The 27236-nt window shown below is 42.2% G+C and overlaps 2 protein-coding genes across 4 annotated transcripts in view; one reads left to right on the forward strand and one right to left on the reverse strand.

Annotated features, from left to right (window-relative positions):
* Positions 1-18919, reverse strand: part of SEL1L3 (SEL1L family member 3) — a 39422-nt gene extending 20503 nt beyond the window's left edge. The window contains exons 1-10 of one of the 2 annotated variants that reach the window (XM_050895657.1): positions 18865-18919; positions 13958-14525; positions 12238-12364; positions 9254-9375; positions 7729-7844; positions 4920-4975; positions 3774-3906; positions 3053-3185; positions 2160-2306; positions 1524-1729 (exon numbers count right to left, since the gene is read on the reverse strand). In XM_050895657.1, coding sequence (XP_050751614.1) covers positions 1524-1729; positions 2160-2306; positions 3053-3185; positions 3774-3906; positions 4920-4975; positions 7729-7844; positions 9254-9375; positions 12238-12364; positions 13958-14456 — 1539 coding nt within the window. In that variant the 5' untranslated portion in view covers positions 14457-14525; positions 18865-18919. Of the gene's footprint in view, positions 1-1523; positions 1736-2159; positions 2307-3052; positions 3186-3773; positions 3907-4919; positions 4976-7728; positions 7845-9253; positions 9376-12237; positions 12365-13957; positions 14526-18864 lie in introns of both variants that reach the window. The other variant, XM_050895659.1, reaches the window with a different exon arrangement.
* An 829-nt stretch (positions 18920-19748) lies between these two features.
* Positions 19749-26822, forward strand: SMIM20 (small integral membrane protein 20). Of its 2 annotated transcripts, XM_050895660.1 has the most exons (3): positions 19749-19857; positions 24917-24973; positions 26294-26822. In XM_050895660.1, the coding sequence occupies exons 1-3, from the start codon at positions 19749-19751 to the stop codon at positions 26329-26331; spliced, it is 204 nt and encodes a 67-aa protein (XP_050751617.1). In that variant the 3' UTR covers positions 26332-26822. The 2 variants fall into 2 exon arrangements, with proteins under 2 accessions (XP_050751617.1, XP_050751618.1); XM_050895661.1 differs by lacking the exon at positions 24917-24973.
* The last annotated feature ends 414 nt before the right edge of the window (positions 26823-27236 follow it).

The following is a 27236-nucleotide window of genomic DNA, read 5'->3' on the forward strand; positions in this document are numbered from 1 at the left end:
ATCTCACAAGTTTAGCACTTCGGTGGAGATTTACAGGGAACAGAGTGTTCATACTGGTAGCTGATGTACTAGCTATACCATGTAAACACAGTTACAGAATCAAGCACAGCCCTAAAGTAGTTAAAATGTCTTCTATATGTATAGAAAGATTTGAAAGAAAAACTAGACTCTGTAAATACTTTTCAAGTATTGCACTTACTCTGCCACCACTAAATGTGCAGCAATTTTTTAATGCTACTTTATTATAGTGTTAATTATACTCTGACACTTTTTATACTCAGCAGTGACTTCACTAGTCTCACTGATGTCAGCCGGAGTTTTCACACTGAATTCAGCAGAAACATACGGAAGTTAACAAGCAGCACTTGAAAATCTTACCCTAAGGATCTGACAGGACTAGAAGGATGGGACTTGTGGCTGACAAGGTTTCAGCACAAAGCTCCCTCGAGATACACATTAATTTGTGCTAGAAATAGTCTAGGTACTGCACATTTGCCAAAACCATTTTCAGCACTACTATTATTTTTCACCTGCACAGTAATAAAAACAGTGGTGTCCCATCTGCGCTGGATATTAAATTATTTCCTATACTATCTGAAGCAGATCCAACAATGAAACTACTTAGCCTCCATAATTAGCACTAGGTATACTCCATAATTAGGGTATAAAAAAGGCTCCTGTCTAAGGTTTCTTGTGTTTGAGAAACTGGAGTGAGCTTGGTCTCAGGTTGGCCTCTCGGGGTTCTTCTGATTTAGTATCCTGTAACCACATTAGGCAGATCTGCTATTCTCCATGAGCATTTTATATTATACTATTATATCACAATTCAGTATCTCTTGGCAATTTCAGTATAGCCCTCTTCCAGTGATATATAAATACCTCCCCTTTATTCGACCTTGCAATGGAATCACACGGAAACATTTCAGTTATCTGCAACCTGCCTAAAAGGTCAGGAGTTCACATGCTCTGCAGTTGCTCAGCTGAAGCATGGTCAGTTTTTTTCCAAAAGAAAACTGTTCTACTTTGGTTACCTTTAATCATTTGACCATAACATACTCAGTGCTACATTTTTGCACACTCTAAAATGGGACTTCTTTTCTGACTGCACTACGCAACCTTTCCGCTTTAGGAGATTTGCCTGACGTGGGACTTTTTTCATACTCATCTACAAATGACTGTGGGTGACTCAAGGGTTATTACCTCATCCTACCTCCTCAGTGACTGGGAAAAGCAGTATGTTACATGCTGTTCACTTTACCACCATTTTTAGGTCTTACTAAATCATTGATTTCCTTGTTCTGGATGAGCAGGATAAAGACTCCCACTATCAGGCCTTCATAAAGACTTCACTGCCATCGGGCTATTTAGGACTAGCTGTATTGGGGAATCCCTTCAACCACAGCCTGGATCTGGAGGCCATTTCACATTTTTTAATTCAATTGATCATAAATTCATCCCATTTCTAAATTGCCTTTAAAGGTACTTAATTTCACGGACTTAACCAAACGTATTAAATATACTACCTTGGTACGATCCACAGACACACCAAGTCCTGTTTCAAATATAACTGCAAGGAAATAGGAAGCCTTATGGTATCCACAACAACTGGAATCCATCAAGAGAGGGACAGAGGAGCCAATATTGCTGAGGCCATCGGCGCTGGACAGACCCTTTGCAACCTTCTCAAATATCCTCCGGCCAACTTCTAGAACTGTATTACTTCCATCTTCTAACACTAAAAATAAAACATAGGACACACAGTTATTGCAAGAGTTAAAATCAGGAACTGATTTCCCCTCCTTAATTTAATGGGACTGAGACAGATTTTGTTATTTCTCATGCTGAATGGTATTCTGAATGCAGACAACCAGAATTCCTAGAGATACAAGGTACTATTGAATAGGAAGGGCGAATAAAAATCCAACAGACCGTCTCAAAGTAACTAACCACTAAAAACATAAGGATATCTCTATTTCCTTCTACATAATAAGCCATCCTTCACTTGCAGCACAAAATATAAGCCACATGACACTCCTTTACTAAGTTAGCTGATATGAAAAAGAATGTATAAAACATGAACTGAAGTCAAAGCATACTAACTTACATGACATATACCATTATTGAAGTTATTGAAGAACAATAAAATAAAATATGATTACCATCTGGAGCACTGAAATCCATCTCTTGTAACAGTTTGAACAAAGTGTGGTACTTTTCCCTGAGCTCTTTTCCCCACATGAAGGCATCACATTTGGATTTTTCTCCATATTCATGAATCAGCTCCAAATAATAGTTTTCATAGTAACCTAGAGAAAACGTATTTAAAACATGAAAGCTGACTTGTCTGGTCTTTAAAACAAGCTTCTGGTAGAAAAAAAGATGTTTCTAGGGTAAACTAAAAATTCATGGACAAGATGAGCACACCCTTAACACAAAGTAGCACTAAAAACTCATACAGCTAGCACAGGCCACTTACTTTTACTCTTTTCCATACTCTGGTCACAATGCATGTGATCAAATTCTAATTGGAAACATAAGCTAGTTTTCAGCACGCATTTAAGCTATGTTACTCTTCTTTCACTAAAGTGGTTGTTTTGGTATAAACCTGTCAATTACTGCACATTAGGCAACTGTGGCAGAGACATTCTACCAAAAACCACCCATTTTTGGGAAAGGGCTTAAAATACATGTGCCTTTAGGGTCATTTGGGAATGAAATGGAAGAAAGGCAATTGAATAGCTTACATGTAAGCTTGAAAGAGTTTCTTTGTCCCTTTATGCACCTGTCTTATTAGAGAAGAAATATCAAGAACATGATTTAAGTTTGTATTCCATGGCACAAAAGTCTTTGCAGGGACAAAACCACAGTTTTAGCTACCAGTAACAAGGCTAAACTCTTCAAATTGCCTTTTTTCTTGCTATGGCTGAATTTAAGTTTACTTTTGATGATCGTTATCCAGATTCTGGTAAAAGGAAAGAAAACAGGTCTCCTGTTTCTTTTTCCATCAAAAAGATGACAGTTAAAAATTCATATCTCATAGATCAACACTTACAATTTCTTTGCGCTTTTTCGCCTTGCCTGACAATATATCTGTACTCATAAGCTATTTCTTGAATGTCCATACATCTCTCGTAGTAGAGTTCGATTTGTTCCACTGTTTCTTTGTCATGAAGAGGGTTAGAAATCTATAAAAAGGCAAATGATGGAAAAATGGCATCAACAGTATCTGTTGCTGTCTATGCTTGGCTAGAAAGAAGTGTTGTAGGCAAATAACAAAAGGAAACAGATTTACTACAATCAGCTTATCTGGCACATCATGTTAATGTGCCAGACAACCCGATGCTGGCCACAATAGACTATGACTTTAAACAGTCAGCATAATCCAAGAAACCATGGATGAACTTCCAAAATTGATCAATCCTAGGTGACTTTTACCACCAATTTCAACAAAACCATAAATTAATCAAATGCTTACAATACTGTATCATCAAGAACTCTGGGAAACAAAGAAATACTGAAAATAAGTCCTTACTTAAACATAGATTTAGGAACATTGCTTTACATACTCACTTCTAGAAGTCTTACCTTTTAGCATTTGAAGTAGTAACTAACATTCCTAGATTTCAACAGAAAATTATCATATTTTGGTTATATATTCCCATGTACTATTATGCAAGTTTATCATTTGGTAAGAGCTTCAGTTAAAAAAAGACAAAATATAGCCATAGCTGGCTGCTAACATTTAAACATTTCCACATACTGCTTTTGTTTACCTGTTCTGTTTCCAACACATTGAGACGATAGTATTTCACAGGTCCAAAGAATGCTTCAATACCATTTACATATACACTGCCTCCAAGAACAAAGTATCCAGCAGTGTCATCGTAATAGAAATCTTCCCTAAAACTTGAGAACATGAAAAAGAAGTAAGCTGGCTATCAAGAGGTACTACGAAAGAAAAAAAGAAATTTGTATCTCAGAATTTCCATAGCTGACAGCCTTAAACTCCTTGTCAGTATCTTTTTCTTTTCTCATCTGTTTACTCTTGAAATCTACTCTGCAATTTAGTGTGATAAATTCTGGACTAAATTTAACAAATCCCTTGTCTACAAACACATTAAACCAGCAGGGTATTTTATTTTTCTGACCTGTAGGTATCTTCTGGTGTTTTATGCATCATTACACAACCTCAAAGATTTCAGTTTCACCTCTCCCTTGCACTTTTCTAAAATTGTCATACGAAAATTCAAGCTATCTGTCTCCTAGAGTTACTATCTACAAATTTACAGTTTCTGGTTTGTAAACCATATCAGAAAAGGAACAACACTGAAGTCTGCCATGCAATTTACTGTTAGATAGTTTCCATATTAAAAGTTTTTTTTTTTTTAAATTATTTGCACAAGGGTAAATTTTAAATTACAGTGAAAGAGAACAATTAAAGATCTATTTTAAAGAATTGTTCAGTTGCTTAGAATAAAGGATAGAGCAAGAACATTTTTGATAGAAATTTTGCTCTCTACCTAAGCAAAGCAGATAACAATTGCACTGGTGAAATCCTAGCTCTCTCACAGCAACAGCAAAACTTCCTTTGACTTCAGTAAGGCCAAGACATCATTTGAAGACTGATCCTAATGCCACTGACCTTCCAATCAGTTTTTAGCGAGGGTTATCAGACTCCAGTACTAAATCATGCAGCACATTAACTCAGCAAGCTCATGGCATTAACAAAATTATTCAGCTCATGCTCAATGTAAGCACAGTAATGCAAACTGTTTTTGAAAGCACAGAGTGCAAAAAGACCACAGACATTTTGAAAATAATTAGGAATCTCAGTTACAAACTTGTGCTCTCCTTCTCCCATTTTCCATATCTGAACACATACACACATATTACTCAACAAAGGGAAAAATGCTGCTTACGTAAAAGACTGATGATGATGTCTTTTCAAATTCTTCCCAACACTGCTTACTTCTATCTAAAAGAACACAAAATATTAATTATAATAAACGAAATATTACAAGGTACATTTATTAAGCCATTTCAACTCATAGTTCAGAAGATTACAGCTGCAGCTTGTTGCATCTCCTCTGCACTAAGAGGATAGTGTCACGTATCTGATATATGTCAGGAGAGTTTAATGGGAAGCATTGGCACTGCTCTGTCCTGGCCAACCATGAGCAACGAAAAATAGCAAAAATAGCACAGAAGTTGCCTACTTCAGCTATTTCATTCCTGTGTTCAGTTACAAGACGTCTGTACTTTGCTGAAGCTTTTATTCTTCCGAAGTGTGAAAAGCTGTTTTGCTTTTATATAGCAGAGATGCTAAATGAAGAGAATATTGATCTCCTCAAGAAACTATAGCTTACAAGTGAAGAATTGCCATAAAGCTAATGTAATAGGCCACGATTTAAAAAAATCTGGGTTCAATTCCTACCTCTACAGGAGATGTACTTTCAGTAGACTTTCGGTGCCAGAATGGTTAAAGGAATTCAGATGCCCAAGAAGGAAGACAAGATAAGATTTTCACACATGTTGGTATTGTAAAAAGTTGCCTAAGGACTCACAAAACAACCCTGCAAAATTTTCTCAAGTGCCTAGGTATTTTTAGGGATTCATCTGCATCTTCAGATGCTCTTAAAATCTGGCTCTGAATTTCTCGATGCCTTAGTTTCCCAACCTTCCCTAATTTATATATTTTGTCTCAGATCATGCTGGACTAAATGTATTTAAATCAATGGAAGTGAAATAATCATAGAATCATTTAGGCTGGAAAAGACCTTTAAGATTATCGAGTCCAACCACAAACCTAACACTGCCAAGTCCACCACAAAACTATGTCCCTAAAAGCCACATCTACACATCTTTTAAATACCTCCAGGGATGGTGACTCAACCATGTCCCTGGGCAGCTTGTTCCAATGCCTGATAACCCTTTCAGTGAAGAAATTTTTCCTAATATCCAATCTAAACCTCCCCTGGTGCAACTTGAGGCCGTTTCCTCTCGTTCTATCAGTTATTATCTGGGAGAAGAGACCAACACCCACTTCACTACAACCTCCTTTCAGGTAGTTGTAGAGAGCAATAAGGTCTCCCCTGAGCCTCCTTTTCTCCAGAACAACCAACCCCACTTCCCTCAGCCACTCCTCGTAAGACTTGTTCTCTAGACCCTTCACCAGCTTTGTTGCTCTTCTTTGGACACGAAATGCCTAAATAAGGACATTCTTCTGTACCTTTTGAGGATCGTAGCATTTAAAAACTTACTACAGGAAGACATGTCAGTAAGATGGAACTGAACCACAGCTTTATCTGTTCCAGAGAATGGCTCTAAGTACTGAAATGTTTTTAAGTTTGGTCCTACTGCCTCTTTTTTCCACACGAGTGCTCATTAAACTCTTCGTGGCTCCCTTACTTTGTCCAGAAGTCGAAATTAAAAGACCACAGGTTTTATCTCACACCTGAATAAATTCACTCTGCTCTCTGATGGAAGAAAGTTTTTTCTTAATCTAATCGTACAAGCAATCCTCAAATTTCCAACACGTCAAGACTAATATACCCTGTATCAATATTGACAGTAACTTTCACATTTGCACCTGAAGCCGAGCTTCAAAATCCATCATCCTTTCCCATGGACTTAAATTATAACTACAATTTAAACAAGTAGAAAAAGACAGTTCCGATTCTATAAAACACTTTTTTCACTTTTCCTTTTAACAATACGTTTAAAAGCATATTATATTAAAAGTAAATACATGTTTCTACCTGATTTTCTTGCAAGACAATCAATCTGCTCACCACTTACATACTTAAAAAAAGGTGGGGTGCAAAAGGAACAGCAGTAGTTTAGCCTGTACATTGCTCTCTCAGTACAGCATTGTTTCAGCTTTATCAGTCATTTACCTCATGCTTTAAATATGCTTAGTTGTTCTTGCCATTAATTAGCAATTATTTTTATAATTCAGAATGTAATCTATTCAACCATTTTCAAGGAGAAAGAAGTTGAGAAATAGAAGACTAAGGTTTTTGATTATTTTCACACCCTAGTATCTTAATAGCTGGAGGTTCAGAGAAGAACTTGGGCAGGGAGCTTGTGTTTTCAGCGCTGCTTTTGGAAGGTTTTGTGAAAAAACAATTGCGATCTGTTAAAATGTAAATTATGTATTTTATCTACCACAGAGGGATACTGCAATATTTTTTGGTCTTTTAATGGTACTTAATCCTGTGCTACTTTGTCAAATATGCAAAACTTGGAAACTGCACATGCCTCCTGTTAGCTAACACATCTAGGCAAGAGGCATACAACTGTACAGAAGCCCAGACACTTAAATTTTCATATCAGAATGGTAAAAACGCTTAAGCCTCCAAGTGCAAAGTCCCTCAGAGCTATTCACACCATGTAACAAAGTATCTAGATAAGGTATCTAAGCCAGGAGTCCTGGTTGCCTGTACAGTCAATAAAGTCTCTGGAAAGCAACTGTGCGCCAAGATAACCACTGAATACATAGTAATTCTAGGCTCTTATCTTAAGCATCTAAGTTGATTTCCCAAAGTCGGATGGTCTGAACAACCCCAGACAATTTCTAGTTTTAAATTTTTCATTCTTTTGCTATGTGAGCACATACAAATTACAGTATTTCTTTTCTCTCAGCCTCAGCTATTAAGGGGTTTGTCAGAGGCATAATCAAATTAGACATATCTCAGCTTTGATCCTGTAATTCAGTAGCACGCGTACCTGTCCACCCTTAAAAGAGAGATCCAGTCGAAACCACTGCTTCAGAGGAAGGCTGAAGCTAGTTTTCACTGCAAGGTCATCTCCTCTCATGAGGTGCATCTGAATATGCACATAACCTGACAGAGCAACAAAGGAAGAAAAAGGAAATAAACACCACAGAAATATCAACATTAAGAATGGGCTTCCTAATGTATTATTCACAGTGGTTCTGTCTTCTTCATCCTCTTCATCACGAACAGAGATCTGGGCACTCGTCAAGCTATACATCAGCTCTCGCAGAATCCCAGGGAAATGTGCTCCACATTTCAGTTACACGTCGGATGCTAATGCCCAGGCTCCCACATGAAACCACAGACTCAAAACCAACTGTCGGAGGGATAAACACACTAAACATAAGGCAAACAGGGAGGGTGCCACAGCTGATCTCAAACACCAGAAAGCAGATATGACTTGCAGCAAACAGCAGAGGGGAACAGCAGACAATTGTATCTACTCAACTCTTAACTGCTAGCACATGAGAGTGCAATGATCAAGTACAAGATGACTCTACCCTCCACTACTTGGACCTGCAGAAGCTAGACTCATGGTCTGAGCTCTTAAGACCAGAACAGGCTATTACAATAACCTAGTCTAACACTGAAAATAAAACTGGCCCTAAAACCTCTCCAAGCAAATCTCATATCAAGCTGATAACTTCCAGTTGAGCTGCCATTTTTGTTTGTTCCTCAAAGAAAAGCATCCAGTTTATAATGGATAAATTATCTAGATTGGTTACAAGACAGAGAAAATGAAAATAACAAAAATAACAGAGAGGAAAAGATTAGCTGTGAAACTTGCAAAGAAGAGGAAAAAACATAATGTCTTATGAGAAAGCCAGGTGTGCACTTTTAAAACTCTGCACACTTATTTCCTCTGTGAGCCTGCCAGCCAGCCCCCAGCTGCTGAATTTCATTCTCTATCAGAGGCTGAAGAGACACCTTCTGGCACGAATGTTCCTCTACTGCAAGTGTTGCTAGACTAAGACGGTGCTACCTCTTAACTTCTTTTTGGACCAGGGAAATAGACTGTGCTTCTTGAACATTGCAATATAGGCGAGATCTTGAATCATTTGGACTTTTTCTGAGGCTATTTCAAATTTTCAAAAATTTTCATGTAGTATGTATATAAGAATTGAGAACAATATTAAAATAATACTTCAATAATAATAACAAAGGTTGTTCATTGAGATAAGACTGTTTAATCCCAGTGTATGTTCCTGACCTGTAAGATTCAGTCTATTCTCCTGACAAAGCAGACATTTTCTGAAGTTAGCCAAGACTAGATGCTATGCAACTATTTCTTAGTTTTACCCTATTAATTTAGTAGTGATTTTCCTACTGAGACACTATAGTAAAAAAGAAGCATTTTGCAAGGGATCAGTTTCACAAAATAGGTCTGATAACATATTTATAAATGTTACTCCTAGGCACAGATCTATAAAGACTGTATTAGACCCCTTCTGAAGGCCATTAATAATATCCCTTACCTTCCTCATTTAGAAATACAGCAGGAGTACTATACATTTCTTTCGGATCAATAAAATAGAGTATACCACACAGATCCTTTTCACAGTGATGGAGTAAATATAGCCAGATTGAAACGGTGAACCTGCATGAGCAAAAATAAACAAAAAATCCACTCCTGATGAGAAATCTCCCTATATAATTTGAAAAGCATGCATTTCACTTTAATTTAGCAAACCTGTTTCACACATGTAATCTTCAGAGCAGAACACATCCTCTGCAGTGAAAACCTTCAGAGCAACAGTACTGAAGACTCTTGGATCTGTGATCTCCTTTTAACAGCGCACTTTTGTGGTAACAACATGAGAGGAGAGTAACGGAGTGTTATCTGAATCAATTCCAGAATGCTGGGTCAGGGCTACTGCCAGATCCCACATCAATAGGGAACTGAAAACACGACCGAGACAACTTGGAGCCAACCTCCCGCATGCAGGCTACAGCACAAAATCCCCAAATGCACGATCTTGTCATCTTGATTGTGGAAGCCAGTAAAAACTAAGCTGTGTCTTCTATACTAAATGCCAACTGTGAAAACATGCTTGGGAGAAGCAGTTAAAAATGAATCCAGCCTCTGGGTAGTACAGACAGGTATGAATAGCTGTCACAGAGCTATCACAGGATAAATAAAGGTGGAGCCTGTGCAAACTATGGAGCAGTGCAAAATAAAAAAACGAAGAGCCGACAACGCTATCTACTTAGAAATTTCTGTACAAAGCTGGCTGAGGCACTAAAAGCAGAATTTATAACACAGTATCTAATTTTAAGGAGTTCCTCTGTGCCAGACTAAATCTGCTTCAGTGCTTTTGAAAGAAACTTGACCACTTATTTCCATAACATTTCCACAGCAGTTAGGCCAATGCTGAATGCCTTTGAAAACCGTACCTCCAATGTACAACCCAGCAAAGCATTATGATTATTATCACCTCTGATAAAGAAGTTCTCTTTTCTTAGTGACTTTTAGAAGGACATATTACTTGGTTTTTGTATTTCTATAATTAAGAAAAAAAATGTCAGTATTTGTTTATAATACTTTAGAATTGGGTCAGCTTGCCTTATTTCTCTCTCAAGAAGTTGCTGAACATAGAGTACCTTGTATCTATTCCTAAACTAAACCAATATGGGTCTGAAAGACTAACACCTGCTCTCCTGCTTAAAAAAAAAAATGCAAGGGTGGCGAAGTTTTCTCCAATAGAGTCTACACCTTTAATAGCTAATACCACCACATCCTCCAGAGATGGTACATGGGTGAGATAGAAGGGTTTGTAAATCACAATCACTTGTATATTGATTGTTATGACCTACAGGCAAACACTGTGCTTCCAGAAATACTGCTTATGCTTATATATCACTCTTTCCATCTTTCATCTCTGGCAACAGAGCAAACTTAAATGCTGCAGTCTTCATTTAATCCTTAATTGCCACCCTGAGCACATAACTGTTCTGGACAAATTTCTTGGGACAGAGTTTGGGACAACGCTGACTCATTTCACGTTCCCCATTGCTGCAGAACGCCGTACAGTGTGAGTAGTCCCGTACAGTCCCAGCCCATCCTTGCTGCAGGCTGTCCACTGGTAGCTACCTCAAATGACAGTTGTCTATCTCCAGTCCTCTTTCTTTACAAATCCCTGACTGAAGTCAAACGAGTAACTTCAGTTAGATCCACCTGCTTCTGTTGGCCTTTTGGTGCAGCAGGGAACCCCCGCTCACACACAGAGCTCTGAAGGAAAACTCTCTTCCTCTTCTTAACAGAGCTAACCTAGGCTGTCACGCAACCACAACACACAGGCAATGCTTTATGTTAACACTGGAGACACCACCTGAAAGCAAGAGAGGTTGGAACTGTGTGGAGCAGGTAAAGAGCTGCATAAACTCATGCTATATATTCCCAACCAGAGCTTGAGTGCCTCAGTGCCAGAAGCAGAATGCAACCATGCTGGTGAGCAAAGGGCAGCACGCTGTGCAAACCAGGCTGTCACCCATCCTGAAGAGGCCAGGAGCTAAAAATTGCTCTGCACTTGTGACTTCAGAGCTATCGTTTGAGGGCTAGTAATTTGTATGCAACCTGCACTATCTGGCAAGTCTTCTTTGGCACTCTTCTTGTGGTCACAGGCCAAACATAAACCAGCAGGCGAGTTCCAGTTCCTGCTATCATTTCCTATTTCTGTAATAATGTTGCTGGGTAACAGCATCTGGTGGAAGGGAGATATATTTATATATCTCTCTATATACTTTTTCCTCTACAGCTGCAAAATATGACTGAAGAGTTGTGACAGTTTTGGGAAGGGGGAGAGGAGTAGAGAAAGATGATCTTCCCAGAGTGATTCCTCTGTAACTGAATAGTGTGCAGGGGCTAAGGGGTTTTACCCCTGTCCAACCAGGAGAGTTTACACATCAATGGTGGAAGGAAATAGCATAAGCTTAAGCTGGAAGACTTATCTAGGCATGGGACCCTATCACTAAGGGCTTGTCAGCCGCAAAATAAACTAGAGTGTGAATTTATAGGGAAAAAGCTGCTCCACACTGTTTGCCCTTGCAAGAAACCCTACTCTGCACTTGGTCTGCAAACGATGTTTGAAATGCAGATCTCTTTGTAACGTAGAAAACCACAGGCTAGCTAGTCATGAGACAGCAGTCTGATCATGACAGCACATAACAGCCAACTTACCCTCCTAACTGTACCTAACCAGCTCAGTTACACCTACTATTGGTATCTCTTACACAGCACTGCACTAACACGTACTGTAAGTATCCTTCTGAGGTTCAGCTTAATCCTCTCCAAAACTGAAATCAGAGAACAGAAGAAATTGCTAACTAGTTTCCTTCTAAGCCTCTTCTCAAATTAGAAGGCAGTATTCCTTTAATTTGTGGTATAGCCTAAGAGTTTAAGTACATTCTATAGCCTTCAATAATCAATTACAGCCTGCTTCAACTATCTGCCTATACTTACATGGGATAATCAATCCGATGTTGTCTGACTGTCTCAAGTTCTCTGTTTTCAAATTGTTCAAATTTCTTCACGATTCCTGTTTTCTCCCCACTGGAAGCGTATATAAAGTTGAGGATCTGGACACCATCTGCAAAATACAATCTTTCTTAATCTGCCAGACAACAAGCACTGATAACTAATTAATTAGCTCACACTCGTACAATCAAATATTTGAATCACACAACAGATTAAAAATTAACACAAACCTTCAATAAGTCCTTAAACACAAGTTCACTCACTGTTACTAAATACTTTGGACCAAATAACCCATGGAAAGTGAAATGGAGTCCATTTTCAGCTGGTATTAGAAGCAGGGAAAGAACAGACTCATTTAAATCTAAGATACTTAAAGAACCAGTTAGTAAGGAAAAATCTTCATTTATGTTATTCGCTTAAATCTCATCCTATCTTTGGTTATGCCTACGTGACACTACTCCACAGCTCTTGGACTTGCTCTCCATTTTCAGCTCTCCAGTTTATACTGTATGTACGGGTAGATACCAATTCTGTTCTTAACTGATATGCATAATCCTGTAATAAATCTGATAAAGCTCACCCAGCTAATAAACAGGAAAGAGATCTTCAAGGCCATGACATATCATCAGCTTTCCTAGAAAAACCCCCAAAACAAAACAAAACAAAAAACCAACCAAAAAACCCAAACCCCAAGCAATTTGTTACATGCTTATTTTAAAAACTAAATTTGAATAAAATGTTATTTTCTCCTATTTCTTTTTTCACTGTTTTCATCTATAATATAATTAGATAATACATAAGATGTTTCACACTGTTGTCAGAGATCACATGCTGTCTCCAACAACTACTTTAGAGAGCCCGTGAAGGAAGCAACATCATTGCTTCCCTGTTCATCTTCAGAGCATTTACATGCCAATGTAGTGAAAATAAATGACACAAATACCATTATGGGATTTTCTAGGAGAGAACCGTTTAGATGCAAATAACCTTTTTTCTTTTAGGTTCTGCTCTGAACATAGATTGAGGACAAAAAGAATTGTCAGCAGGTGTAAAGCTAGAGATAGGCAGACAGGAAAAAAAAATCAGAACTTGGAGAAAATCTGGAAGGCAGAGTTGTGAGTTTCAGTAATTTATACAGTTGGCAAGACACTTTTATTTAAAACTATTAATTTTTAAAACAAAAGTGCTTGTCCATAATGGTTTTGGGCAAAAAAAAATGAAGTACTATAAAGTTTATTGCACTATAAAGACTTAAAAATACGCTTCTGAGCGTGTGGCCATCATCTTAAGCAGAAGTAGACTACCTGTGTGAGAATTATGTATGTAAGAACTGCAGGACTGACCCTGAAATAATGCAGTAAGGGACTGAACAACTCTCTCTGAAGACAAAGGAATGATGTCCACTGACATCAGTGAGTTTTAAATAAAGTTGTTTGAATACACTTAGAAAATAGAAGGCCATGCTGCTACAAATCTCCAGGCTGGCTGTGATGAAACAAGCCAGCTCTGAAGGACATGATGGCTTCAGTCATTTGCAACTCTAACCCCACAGTTACGAAGCTTACATATTCAACAACGTTTGCCAAGTAAATCATTCTACCTAACATTTACTATTTACTACAGGTATGCACTTTTTAACAGCTTACCAAAGATTTTATTTGGGTCCCATTAGTTTCCTTGGGGAAAAAAGTGACACTACACCTACCACTTTCATGAGGGCACTGAGGTATCCTGTTCGCCTGGAGCATCCACAAATAGTCAGCACCCCACTGAAGACAAACTTTGTGGTCCTTATATGGGCGTTCAAAAGGTGGAACTGTTTCTAAAAAAGTATAATTCTTGGCAACTGCATCCTGGTAGTCTTCATTCTGCTCAACATCATAGCTGCTAACTGATTTGTGACTAATCCATGCATATAATATCACACTGTGCACTATTATTGAGTTTCTGATGATATAATCATCTCTGTAAACCATGATGCTTGGAAACTTCAAATGTACTTGTCGAGTTCTGCTAACATAAAGGTTCTTCTCATCCTTCCATCTCCTTCTATACACTGGTACACCAGTTCTGAACTCGGAGGAAGCTACTGCTTCCAAGTTGACGATACAAGGCTTAGAACATAAATACTGAACTGAAACCTCAGAATTGTTAAGAACTTTCTTTTCTAAAATGTTTAAATGAATAAAGTCAATGTAATCCATGTTTTGTTCAAACTGTGGAGTAACTGCCGTTGTCCGTAATGTCTCCTTTCCAAAGGAGGGCACAAAATTCTGGAAAAAAACCCAAAACACAAAACATGTTAACCAGAGAATCTGTTTACGTGATTACTAATATACTCGCAGCAATAACAGAACACTGCTCAAGCAGAAGGTTTATATACCATACTCGAATTCCAAAATACCAGGATTCTTTCACACAGCAAGTAGATGTGGATTACTGGAGAGCTACCATCAAGGTTTTAATGGTAACAACTCCCCTACACCAAGTTCTCAAAGTTACACATGCTTCTACAAACAAACTGTATTTACAGGGTGTATCCTTCGCCCTTTCCGCAAGTGGAATCCGGTCTAAGATACTGACTTACACATCATGCTACTTACGCATGCTCCTAGGAGCAGGCCTAAAGAGTATATACTAAAATGTACCAGCATTTATTCATTGTATTATTGTTCACTAGTACTGCCGCAGCCTGATGTTTCTATATCTTTTTAAAAAGTTAGCTAATTTTCTTACCTCTCATGCAGGTACCTGAAGGGTAGAATAACAACTAAGGCAGCTCACAATGGTTTCCTGAGAATGAATTAATGCTCATGGAATGTTTTGGAGCTTATTATTGAAATGTTCCTATCCTGAAGATGGACTTACAAATCTAAGCAAGACCAGCAGGCAGCATTTGCTCAGCTGTTGCTCTCCACAGCTACGTACATTATAATATACTTTGAGAGTGAGTGCTTGGACATACACCAGGATTATCCTCCATGCTGAAGTTCTTGTCTCTAAGGCTTCAAACAGCTTCTTTTCTTTCTGCTCCGCAGTCAGTGTCCGGCTTGATGCACTGCCAAGGATACTGAGGATTACTCAGCTCAGAGCGCCAGCCACCAGCACGGCACTTCTGCCAGGTCCCCTGATCTGTCTAAAATATTCAGAATTGTCACTTAGGATTACCAGGGAAGCTGGTTGTTAAGATTGCTTAAAATGAGAAGATCTGTCTTGGGTGACTTTTAACTTTGCTAGGCTTAAACAGATCAAACTGAAATTTATCTTGGATATCTACCTTGGACTGATGGCTTTTTCACTGTGATTCTCAAAATATTTAAAAGCTTCGGCCAAGTCGCTAGTGCATTTCTAATTATCGGAATTATGTGCTGTGCACTGGGAGAACAAGACTTTGCCCATGATCCGATATGGGGATCAGTAAAAGTCCCTAATGATAAACTATTTTGCTTTATATTTCTTAAGAATATGTTGACACTCCTTGAGAGCTACACTGAAAAAACATCAATCCAGCAAAACCTGTGAAAGTGTAAATATTAGGAAAAGTCAGAACTAAGTTTACCTATACTACTTCCTTGTTCCTATAGATGAGGATTTTTGATTTAACTATGTGATCAAATGCTATTTTTCCCCCCGATCCCTGCCTCCTTAAAGGCACAAAAGAGCTCTAGGGTTGCAAGTGGAACACAACTGTGCATAGAGGAGAATATTTACCCCAGGACCTTGACTTCATTTAAGGCAGAAGCTGGAAGACATAACTGAATGAGGGAACTTTTGGATGAGAAAGCTGGATATCATTGCTAGCAGCTGGGTAACTCTAGATAACCAGATTTATTTAGTGTTCCTAGGTCTTTCTGAACTTGTCACTTAAACCACTTTCCACAAGAACAACCGAGTACTCTTTATCTTCTTGTGTCTGACAAGAGACACTGGAAGCCAGATGTGCAGTGATGCTGAACACTCATGAACACGTGTGTACGCACCAAGATATACACTTGGAACAAATAAAATGCTTTAAAAATGCAAAACACTCCACAATGTCAGTATCTAGGCTTTCTACAATAGGTAGTCTCTTCAGAGTGACAGCCTTCCTCTCTGCCTCATTTCCCATTCTATAAAATGGATATTGTAAAAATGATGTATACTTAAGGGGCTAAAAAAGGAACAGCAATAGGAGGCTGGTGTCCATTGGAAAAGTTACCACCATATCATGTAATAACACACATGCACAAATACTGATATAAAAGTTGATGAGAGAACCCTAATTTTAATACTAATTTGAATCTCTTTCAGAGCTTGACTTGACAAAGATACTATTCTTTTACATTTCCTACATAATTCTTCTTTGGTTATACATACCTTTAAAAGCCTTAAAAGCACACAGCAGCAACCACAAATTATTCTAAACCTCTTCTACTTGATGGTTATAATTCATATTTCTTACATATTTTTTTATCTTACAATAAAAAGTACTTGCAAACAGCTTAATCCTTGTGATATGGGGGCAGTGTCATGAGGAAGATGGTAATACATTATGAAAGACATGCCATCTGGTTATCACAAAATGTAGAAGTCTATACCAGGTAGACACTACAAAGCATTGTGGTACCACTGTGTGCTTACCACCTATACACATTTACTGTCAAAATACACACAGCCAGCTCTCAATTTTCTCAGGGATTTATCCAATACAGAGATATGGGAGCTGGCCTCCAGCAAAGACAGCTTGGGTCTGGCACAGTTCATTACCAAAGATGCAGCAGTGTATGAATGTGGCCATCTGACTTCCAGTGAATGGCAGAAATTTTGTGGTGGGGATCCCAAGACAGTAAGCTCTGCAATCCAAAGCCAGTTCCTTGTAGAAAAACTCCATGATGTTCCTAGAGCACTTGAGCACGATGTACCGTGACTGCTGATGCATAAGGTTAGCTTCTGCTGTGCTGGTCTTACTGCCTTTCCCTCAGTGCCTCTTCTGCTAAATGGCTCCCACAGAGTTACTGAAGAAACTTTTCTTTGTATTCTTTGGTGCCTAGGTATTAGTTGAGACACATGCTGCAAAAATGCATGAAGCATGTTTGGGTCTGCTGTTACACCACACTAACAAACCCTTCAGGAGGCTCATCCAGTAAGGAGCACGGTGCAAAGACCCCTGAGCGACGCCACACCAATGCAGCCGCAGCAGAGACTGCAGACTGTAAACTCTTCCAGACCATGGCTGAGTCTCTGTTACCACTTGGTTGCCTCTACACAGTGCTCCCCAGCGCACTGCATAGCATGCGTATTATCTACATGTTTCTCCTTGTTGAGGAACTCTAGTTCTTCCCTCCCCACTATCTCAGAGAAGGCAGAGTTAATTGTGCATCATCTCCGACTACAGAGAGCGAGGATGAAAGGATTACACAATGAGCGTGATTATGAGATTTCAATATAAAAGTTTCCCAGCACAGTAAAGAGGCCAGCTATGCTGGATTCAAAATGTCACCATAAACTAGGCAGAGTTCAACAAGAAAGACATAGAGGCTTTGTTGTGTGGGGCAACGTAGCCACAAAGCCGTAAAAGTTTTTTTCTTGATCTTTTTCTTAAAACCTGCTGAATCTGAAGGAGTTATCCCAAGTTATCCCATCAGACGTTGGGATAAAAATCACTGTGGGAGGCAATCACAACAATTGGTAGGAAAGTAAAAATTTTCAGTGGTGTAATATTACAGAAATGATGAGCAATGGTTCTTCCACTCGCTGGAATAAGATCTCAGCAGAACCCTCCCTGAGTTCACCCCTGCAGAAATGCCACATAACCCTATGAAACTGCACCTGTTTGCACAAAGTCTGAAGATAACCATAGTACTTTACCTGTGAACACCCGCCACGTCATGCTAGATTTTAAGATGTGTGAAAAGGAGACATGCCAAAAAGGATGTTGATCTGCTCCCAATCAGCACCAATATTGTACAGGCATACAAAGACTTTAACTGGAGTTCGTGTTTAGCAGCATCAAAGAGGAAAAAGTAGTTTAGTAGATGCCCCTAAAATGCACTTGTTTCCATAAGCCAGTGCAGCACCATACTCACACGCGCATCTGTAAGTAGATGTCAAAGGCACCCCCCTTCTTTCAAACCCAGAAATTTAACGTCACCTAGGACAGAAAGCTTTTTAACACACTGATTTAACGACCTGACGTTCCCCAGCTCGATAAGACTGTGTAACCCTGGGGGACCGGAGAGTGGGGAGCCAGGCCAGGCCAGACAACGGCCGGGCTGGCTCCTAAAGGCGGCCCCGGGCTCGCACAGGCGGCCGGAGCGGGCCCAGGCCCGAGCCCAGGCCGGGCGGCCGCGGCCCCCCGCGCACCCCCCGGACACCCGCTCCGGCACCCGACAGGGGGCTGCGCCTCCCTCTCCGCCCCACGCTTACAACCTGCAGCCCCGCACCGGCCCGGCCGAGCGCGGAGCACCGCCGTGAGGCCGCGGGGTGCCGGGCAGCCCCCGCCCGCGGGGCGCGGCGCTCACCCGGGGGCCGCCGCCCGGCCCGGGCCGGGCCCTCGCCGCGGCCACCGTCTTCCGCCGCGACGGCGAGTAGGAGCGGGGCCCGGGGGCAGGTGCGGGACCGGCCGCCACTCACCGTGAGGAGGAGGAGGAGGAGGAGGAGCGGAGAGGGGCGGCGGCGGGGTACGGCGGGGGGCTCAGCCGGTGACCGCATGCTGCCGCGGAGGCGGCGGCGGCGCTGCCCAGCGCGGCCGGGAGTGCCCGGCCGGCCCCGCCGACAAGGATGCGGCAGATCCGGCTTCCTGGAGGAGGGGCCGCCCCCCGGGCAGGGCAGGGCCGCGCCTGGCCCCGCGCCGCCGCCGCCGCAGGTGCGGAGGGGAGCGGAGGGCGCGGAGGGGCCGGGCCGGGCGACACCCAGGGGCGGAGACCCCTGGGGGGGCCGAGCCCCCCGGCCGCGCTGTGAGGCACCTCAAAGCCCCCCGCGCACCCCAGTACCACAGGCACCGGGCGGCGTCCCGGGAGCGGCGCCGCGTTCTCCCTCCTGGCGGCAGGGAGCGAGGCTCCGCGGTGGCTCCCCCCGCCCTCGTCCCCACCCTCACGCCTCGGCTCTGCGCTGCCGGCGCGGCCCCCGCCTGGGGGCAGCTTCCCGGTCCCGCTGGCGGGCGACGCGCGGCCGTGGGGTGGCTTTAGGGCGGTGAGGCGGGGCAGGGTCTCCTCGCAGCCACCGTGTGCGGCGCGGCGGGCGCCGGGGCTGCCCGGGAGGTGCCGCCGTTCGCCGGGTCGGGCGTGACACAACGAAGCGCGGCGGGTGCGTAACGGCACCGTCCGCGCCTCACCGGCGGGGCGCCGGCACCGGGCTGTGCCCCGCCAGCCCGCGCGGAGGCGCTGCCCGCCGCCGCGCCGCTCCTGCCGGGCCAGGCCGGAGGGGACGGAGTCCGCAGGTGCGTCGCCGCTCCGCTTCCGGTGTGTCCCGGAAGCGGGAGCCGCATAGCTTCCGGGTTGTGGCCGCCACCGGCGGCGATGGCGGGGCTGTCCCGCACGCTCGGTATTTTCGGCGGCTTCGTGGCCGTGGTGGGGGCGGCCTTTTATCCCATCTACTTCCGGCCGCTGCTGCTGCCGGAGGAGTACAGTGAGTCCCTGCGCGGGGGGGGGCGAGGCGGGGAGCGGGCCGGGGCCCGGCTGTGGGGCTGTGAGCGGGGCTGTGCCCCGGCCGGGCTGCGGGGTGGGGGGGACGGGAGCGCAGGCGTGCCCGGGCTGCGGGTGTGCTGGGGGCTGCCGCTGGGTGAGAACTCCCGAGAGGCTTTCTGCTCGCCGAAGAGATACTTAAAAAATAACCAAACTTGTGGTACTCTTGTTTCAAGTTATTGGCCAGCATGTGATTAAGAACACCCTTTAGCTGTTCTCTGAAGTGATTAAGAGGGTTGAGATGCAGTTAGAGAAGTTGTGATCAGAGGGCTGGAACACCTCTCCTATGAGGAAAGGCTGAGAGAGTTGGGGTTGTTCAGCCTGGAGAAGAGAACGCTCCGGGGAGACCTTATTGCAGACTTACAATACTTAAAGGGGGCTTATAAGAAAGATGGAGACAAACTTTTTAGCGGGGCTTGTTGCGATAGGACAAGGCGTAATCGTTTTAAACTGAAAGAAGGTAGATTCAGACTAGATATAAGGAAGAAATTTTTTACGATGAGGGTGGTGAAACACTGGAAGGGGTTGCCCAGAGAGGTGGTAGATGCCCCATCCCTGGAAACATTCAAGGTCAGGCTGGACGGGGCTCTGAGCAACCTGATCTAGTTGAAGATGTCCCTGCTCGTTGCAGAGGAGGTCAGACTAGATGACCTTTAAAGGTCCCTTCCAACCCAAACCATTCTATGATTCTCTAAGTTGTTCAAGTTATGTTTTCCAGCTGCAATTGAAAGGTTTAGCTTAAAACATGGTAACAGATTCTTTACCGATTGTGATGATTTGCTAGAGCTGGTCTCAGTCTGCAGAGTTTTCTCTGAAACTGACTGCTTGTGGTGGGTTGACCCTGGCTGGATGCCAGGTGCCCACCAAAGCTGCTCTATCACTCCCCCTCCTCAGCTGGACAGGGGAGAGAAAATAAAACGAAAGGCTCGTGGGTCAAGATAAGGACAGGGAGATCACTCACCAATTACCATCACGAGCAAAAGAGACTTGACTTGGGGAAAAATTAGTTTAATTTATTACTAGTCAAATTAGAGCAGGATAATGAGAAATAAAACTAAATCTTAAAACACCTTCCCCCCACCCCTCCCTTCTTCCCAGGCTTAACTTTACTCCCGATTTTCTCTACCTCCTTCCCCCTGAGCGACGCAGGGGGATGGGGAATGGGGGTTTGGGTCAGTTCATCCCACATTGTTTCTGCCGCTCCTTCTTCCTCAGGGGGAGGACTCCTCACACTCTTCCCCTGCTCCAGCGTGGGGTCCCTCCCACGGGAGACAGTCCTCCACGAACTTCTCCAATGTGAGTCCTTCCCACGGGCTGCAGTTCTTCATGAACTGCTCCAGCATGGGTCCCATCCACGGGGTGCAGTCCTTCAGGAACAGACTGCTCCAGCGTGGGTCCCCCATGGGGTCACAAGTCCTGCCAGCAAACCTGCTCCAGCGTGGGCTCCTCTCTCCACGAGTCCACAGGTCCTGCCAGAAGCCTGCTCCAGCGTGGGCTTCCCACGGGGTCACAGCGTCCTTCGGACATCCATCTGCTCTGGCATGGGGTCCTCCATGGGCTGCAGGTGGATATCTGCTCCACTGTGGACCTCCATGGGCTGCAGGGGGACAGCCTGCCTCACCATGGTCTTCACCATGGGCTGCAGGGGAATCTCTGCTCCGGCGCCTGGAGCACCTCTTCTCCCTCCTCCTTCGCTGACCTTGGTGTCTGCAGATATCTCACATCTTCTCACTCCGCTCTCTCTGGCTGCAACTGCAACTCCCCTGTAACTTCTTTTCCCTTTCTTAAATATGTTATCCCAGAGGCGCTACCACTGTTGCTGATGGGCTTGGCCTTGGCCAGCGGCGGGTCCGTCTTGGAACCCGCTGGCATTGACTTTATCAGACATGGGGGAAGCTTCTAGCAGCTTCTCACAGAAGCCACCCCTGTAGCCCCCCTGCTACCAAAACCTTGCCACGCAAACCCAATGCACTGCTGAGGAAAAGCCCACTGTCCTGCCAGAAACAGAGAAAACCCGCCAAAGCCCACGAATGGCTCTGTAACCGGGGAGCTCTCGAGCCCTCGCAGGCGCCTGAAGCTTCGGGTGCGAAGCCTCGGAGGCTCCAGGCGGGCGCCCCGTGCCGCGGGAGCGGTAGGGGGAGCACCCGTTACTCCTGAACTTCTGTTAACTACCGCCGAAGGGAGCAGGGAAAAGTTCTGGTGTAACCAGCCTCATCCCCTCACTTTAACTTTTGTAAAACTAAGCAAGCTGTTGGCGATAACCTGAATGTGGTTAATCTGCTGAGACAACTGAAGAGATTTCTAGGAAGAAAAAAAAAAAAAAGGAAAAGGGTAACAAACTTATTGATCTTCTTGGAGGGACTTTAGCCTTGCATCAAAGCTGAGTAAAATTTAACTTGCAAGCCAGTTTTTATTTAAGGAAGCTATGTTTGTGACATTGGAAACTGCCGACAAAGATAGGTTTTCTGCTCTGTGTTCCATTTAAAAACCTTATTCTTAATACATTTTTGCTTATGGTGCACTTTCAAAAAATATAGTATTAGCAGTGTGACTCAGCATTAAGGAAAGGCCAGAACTAGCAGACAATGTCCTCTTTTGTACTTGTGAATTACATGAGCAAATGTTCCCTAGCAGGTTTGGGATTTTTTTAATCTCTATTTGGCACATAAAATGAGTGATGCACAGTTAGCAAGTGCTTAAACTTGCTATTTAATACCCGATTCTAAACTTTACTTATTGCATGCTGCTCAAACTCTCCTTTGATCTCGCCTTTATTAATTTCCTCTGTGCTTTTCTTGATGCTCATCGCTGCAGTATGAGAGAAGCACAAGCATTCGTTGTCATAATACTTTAGACAAGAATGTGGAATTTCAGCTATGGTACTTGAGCGGAAGTATTTTAACCTTTGGGGTACAAAGGATTTGATTTTTCAGAGTACAGTCTAGTAAGCTGTATGACAACTTCTATAGAAGCTCACACCCCCCATTGGCTTGAGCTGTGGATGAATACTCAGCATTTCCATGTTTTGGGACACTGGGTCTGAATTTGGACATTTGGATTAGCATCACATAGTAATCCCGCAAAAGGCAAGAATGGATTTTAGTTCTCTGGAGTGACTATGTAAACATGAAATGCTATCTTTTCTTTCTTCAATCTTGTTTTTCTTGTGTATCTCCCAAATTCTACACAAATGAGGCACATTACATTCAGGAAGAAGACTTTTCTGCACAATTCTCACACATCTTCAGAGGAGTTCCTAGCAGTTTAACAAATAAAATGGAAGATACTTGGAAAAACTGTACGTAATCAAGTTGTTAATATGAACCTTAAATTGTGCACGCAGGGGTTTGACTTAATTTCATACAGAAATGCTATCATTTTGTAGGTTTTTATACCTCAGTTTGTGGCCTTGATGTTTCTAATATTTTCCTGTCTGTAACTAGCTTTAACAAAGACTGTTTCCTCATATGAAACACATAGTTTAGTGGCAGTGTTGAAACTTTGAGGTCTTCAGCACAGACCTCTTCCGCTTGGATTAATTAAAACAGTGAGTTGACAGCTGCTATTTGGATTGATATTGGGGCATTTTCACAGTAGATTTCGTGATTTTGCTGAACTGTGAGACTCAGCTCCTTCCCCATCCTGTGAGGTGGCTGTCTTCTCATCAAGACTGGCTCTTCCTCATTTTCCTTTTTTTGGCTTACCTGTTTTCTAAGTTGTTTCCAGGCCCCACACCAGTCTCCCTATTGACTGTTCCGTGTCCTAGCTCCATATTTCTCATCTGTTACTTCTCTGCACTGGTTTCTTTGCCTGACCGGTTAACAGCTCTTTCTGTTCACCCTGAGTGTGTTCCCAGACCTCTCAGATTGATTTCCATTTTGGTCTCTGCCTCTCTTCTGATCTTAGTCTCCACATAAGACTAAATATCTTTCTCCTCCATGTCCTACAATAAGTCTGATTCCTTGCCCTAATTTATTCTGTTTTCTGTGTCTGGGTTTTGTACCTTTTCCTTTGAAATTAGACAGTTCCCTGAGATTTTGTCTGCTAAAAAGGATGGAATGGCAATTACCATGCTCAGTGAACAGAACTGGAGAAGCTGGATCTGTGCCTGTCCCCTTGCAAGTAGAATCAATTATTGTGCTGTGCCTGCTAGTTTCCAGTAGCATTAGGCTTGTACCTAGACAGTGTAATAACATGTAGTGCCTGTGCATTCTCAGTGGGATAGGATGGTGAAAAGTTTCAGCTTTAAGGTGAGCTTAGTTCTGAGTTTCCCCTGAGAATGTGCACCGTACAATTTTTTAACGGCTTAAAAAAAGTTCAGTGGTATGGGCAAAAGGCTAATCCAGCTGAGCTTTGACTTCCTGCCTTAAAGTACCACAGTGGTGAAGTGCTTAACTCAAAGGGAAAAAAAGGAGGGGCATTTAATAAGGGGAAATAATATAGTTTTGTCCATTTCTCTTCTTGGAAGTGGTTGAATCTTTTAAACAAAAAAGAAGAGCCTGAGACAGGCCCATTGTATGGAAAAATATCCCTCCGATACTTAGTTTCACAAAGTTTACATGCAGTGATTTTTGTAGATGCTGTCATGAAATCTACTTGTGATAAGACGCAAGATTGTTCAGGGCCTGAAAATGGGCATCACTGATTCTGGAAAGAATAAGTCTTTTGAAGAGTTGTATGTTGAGCATGAGTGATAGCTCCTAAAAGTACTAGGCATTCCTTAAGTGATGGGATCATGGTGGGTATTTTGGCATCTTTTATCAAACAGTAGTCATTACTTTAATATGATTATCTTATTGTTTGTAATCTCTCAAAACAGACTAGCTGTTAGTTTCTCAGTGAAGTGTGAATACTACGTTCGCATCGTGTGGGTGGATACTCACCAGAATATTACTGTGTAGCATCCAGAATGAATAAAATTTTCAATATTATTTTATTGGGTGCAGTCAAGATGTCTGGTATTATCTTTTTTTTAGTAGTGTCCTTTCTGTTCTGTTTTCCAGAGAAAGAACAGTCAATAAACCGAGCTGGTATTGTTCAAGAGGATATTCAGCCTGCAGGTATACTTGATTCACGTGTTTGCATTGATTGTTTTAAAGACCTTCTTGAAGTAAGACCTGAATATTTATATGGATTTAAATAACACAGTGAAGAATGCATTCAAAGAATGCATATATAATAAACTCACCATGAAAAAAATTTTTTTCAGGCTAACTCTTCACTTGAAAATTATGGATTTAATTAAACTTGTTTTCAATTGACTTAACTGGCCAAATAAGTTGCAGAGATTCTGTTGTCTTCACACTTTCTTAATAGATGCCAGTTTCCACACCAGAAATTAACTTCTGAACCAGCTCAGAGCAAACAAGAACAATGGGTGGGCTGAGCTGTAGCTGTAAAGAATACACCATTGCACCCTGGGTTTGTGGAATACTGCTTTACAGCTCAGCTGAAAGACAATTTATGAGCACTTTGTCAGTACCTTCCAGCCTCATGGGTAGAGGGGTAAGGCAGAAATCCACTACGCATAAAGGAAAATTTGGAATGCAGTGCTAATAGCTTTTTGATCCCTGCTGTTGCCAGTAGAAGGCGTAGAAAAGCATATGAGGGGAATAAAATTAAAGTATGGCAGACTACCTTGGTAGTTCCTTGTTTCACAGGTAATGAACTGGCTGTTCATTACGCAAGGCTGGCACTTCTCGTTTAAAGACATGAGGGTGCTTGTCTTGATGAAACAGTTCATATCTGAGTATGTTAAAGGGTAATGTATTCCTATTTTTAGAAAAGCCTAACATCAGCAGCAGGGGAAAACCAAATAGGATTAATGCTGTGTCCTTACTACTCATATCAGCTAAATCATCAGTGCAGGACTTACTTTCCAGGAAAGTGGTGAAATGCTGAAGAGGAGTAGGAAGGGTATTGTGAAATAGAAGTCTGGTAAACCTGCCTTTTTTATTAAACATTAAAGAGGACTGGAGTGGCTCATTTATCCAAGATGCAGGTACTTGATGACCAGTTTTCCTCAGTATAACTTTTTCATCTAAATTTAGCTGCTGATGAGAAATGACGAGATCCACTAGTTGAAAGTGAAATCTAGACAAATTCAAATGCAAGGTGCAATTCTAGATGGCTGTTCCAACAATATTAGAACACCTTACCTATGGATGTGATAGATTTTTCGATTATCTGAAGCTTAAGATCAAGATGAGGTTGTCTTTCTAAATGTTTTTGCAAGCTTAAGCAGAGTTATGAGTTTGGTGCAGAAATTGTTAGGTTCTTTCATTGTTTTGTACACAAGGCTGGAGTAGCAGACCAATTACTTTTTTTTTTCTCCAACAGTCTAGTTATGAACTGCTGGTATTCTCATATTTGATTTGTAGGGTTAAAAGTGTGGTCTGATCCATTTGGAAGAAAGTAATGTTGGCGGCTGGGTGTATTGCAAGGCAAAACTGAAGATGGACATCTTCAGCTGTTTCTTCTTTCACTGAAGGGTGTCTTTGGGTGTCGCTGGAGAAGAATTCTGAATATGCTGTGTGGGCCCGTGAGGAGCAACAAAGGCTACTGGTTGGAATTCCAAGAGATAAAAACATGCTAGTTTTGACAGAGGATGCTGGGGCTTAGTGCACAGACTGTTAGAGAGCTGAATGATTCTTGAGTTTAGAAGTGAAATATTTATTTCCTTGAGAAAAAGGAAGAGGAATTTTTTTTTTTGTTGATCTGTAAACACTTGTAGAATAAACTATGAATAGAATAAATCATGCAGACTGCTGCATTTTCCTCCCTAGTTTGAGAATTACTTTTGGTGGTTTTATTATGAAAACATGATAGAAGTATATACTGAGAGAGATCAGTGCAGAAAATATAACATGGTGAGTGTAAATTTGTACATTAAAATTTCTTCCTTCTAAATCAATGCGTACTTTTTTCATTTGTTTTGCAAGTAGGTGTGGCGAGTTGACCTTGGCAGCTGCCAGGTGCCTACCCAGCCACTCTCTCACTCCTGCTCCCAACAGGACAGGGGGAGAAAATAGGATGACAAAGCTTGTGGGACCAGATAAACACAGGGAGATTGCTTACCAGTTACTGTTGCAGGCAAAACAGACTCAACTTGGGGAAAATTAATGTAGTGTATTGCCAATTAAAATAGATTTGGATAGTGAGAAACAGAAATGAAAATAACACCTTCCCACTGCCTCCCTTTTTCCAGGATCAACTTCACTCCTGACTCCTCTGTTTCCTCCCCCCTCGTCCCCTGAGTGGTGGATGGGGTGTTACAGTCAGTTTGTAACAGTTCTTCTTCTTCTGCTCCTTCCTCCTCACACT

The sequence above is a fragment of the Gymnogyps californianus genome, chromosome 4 (assembly GCF_018139145.2).
Source record: "Gymnogyps californianus isolate 813 chromosome 4, ASM1813914v2, whole genome shotgun sequence".
NCBI lineage: Eukaryota > Metazoa > Chordata > Aves > Accipitriformes > Cathartidae > Gymnogyps > Gymnogyps californianus.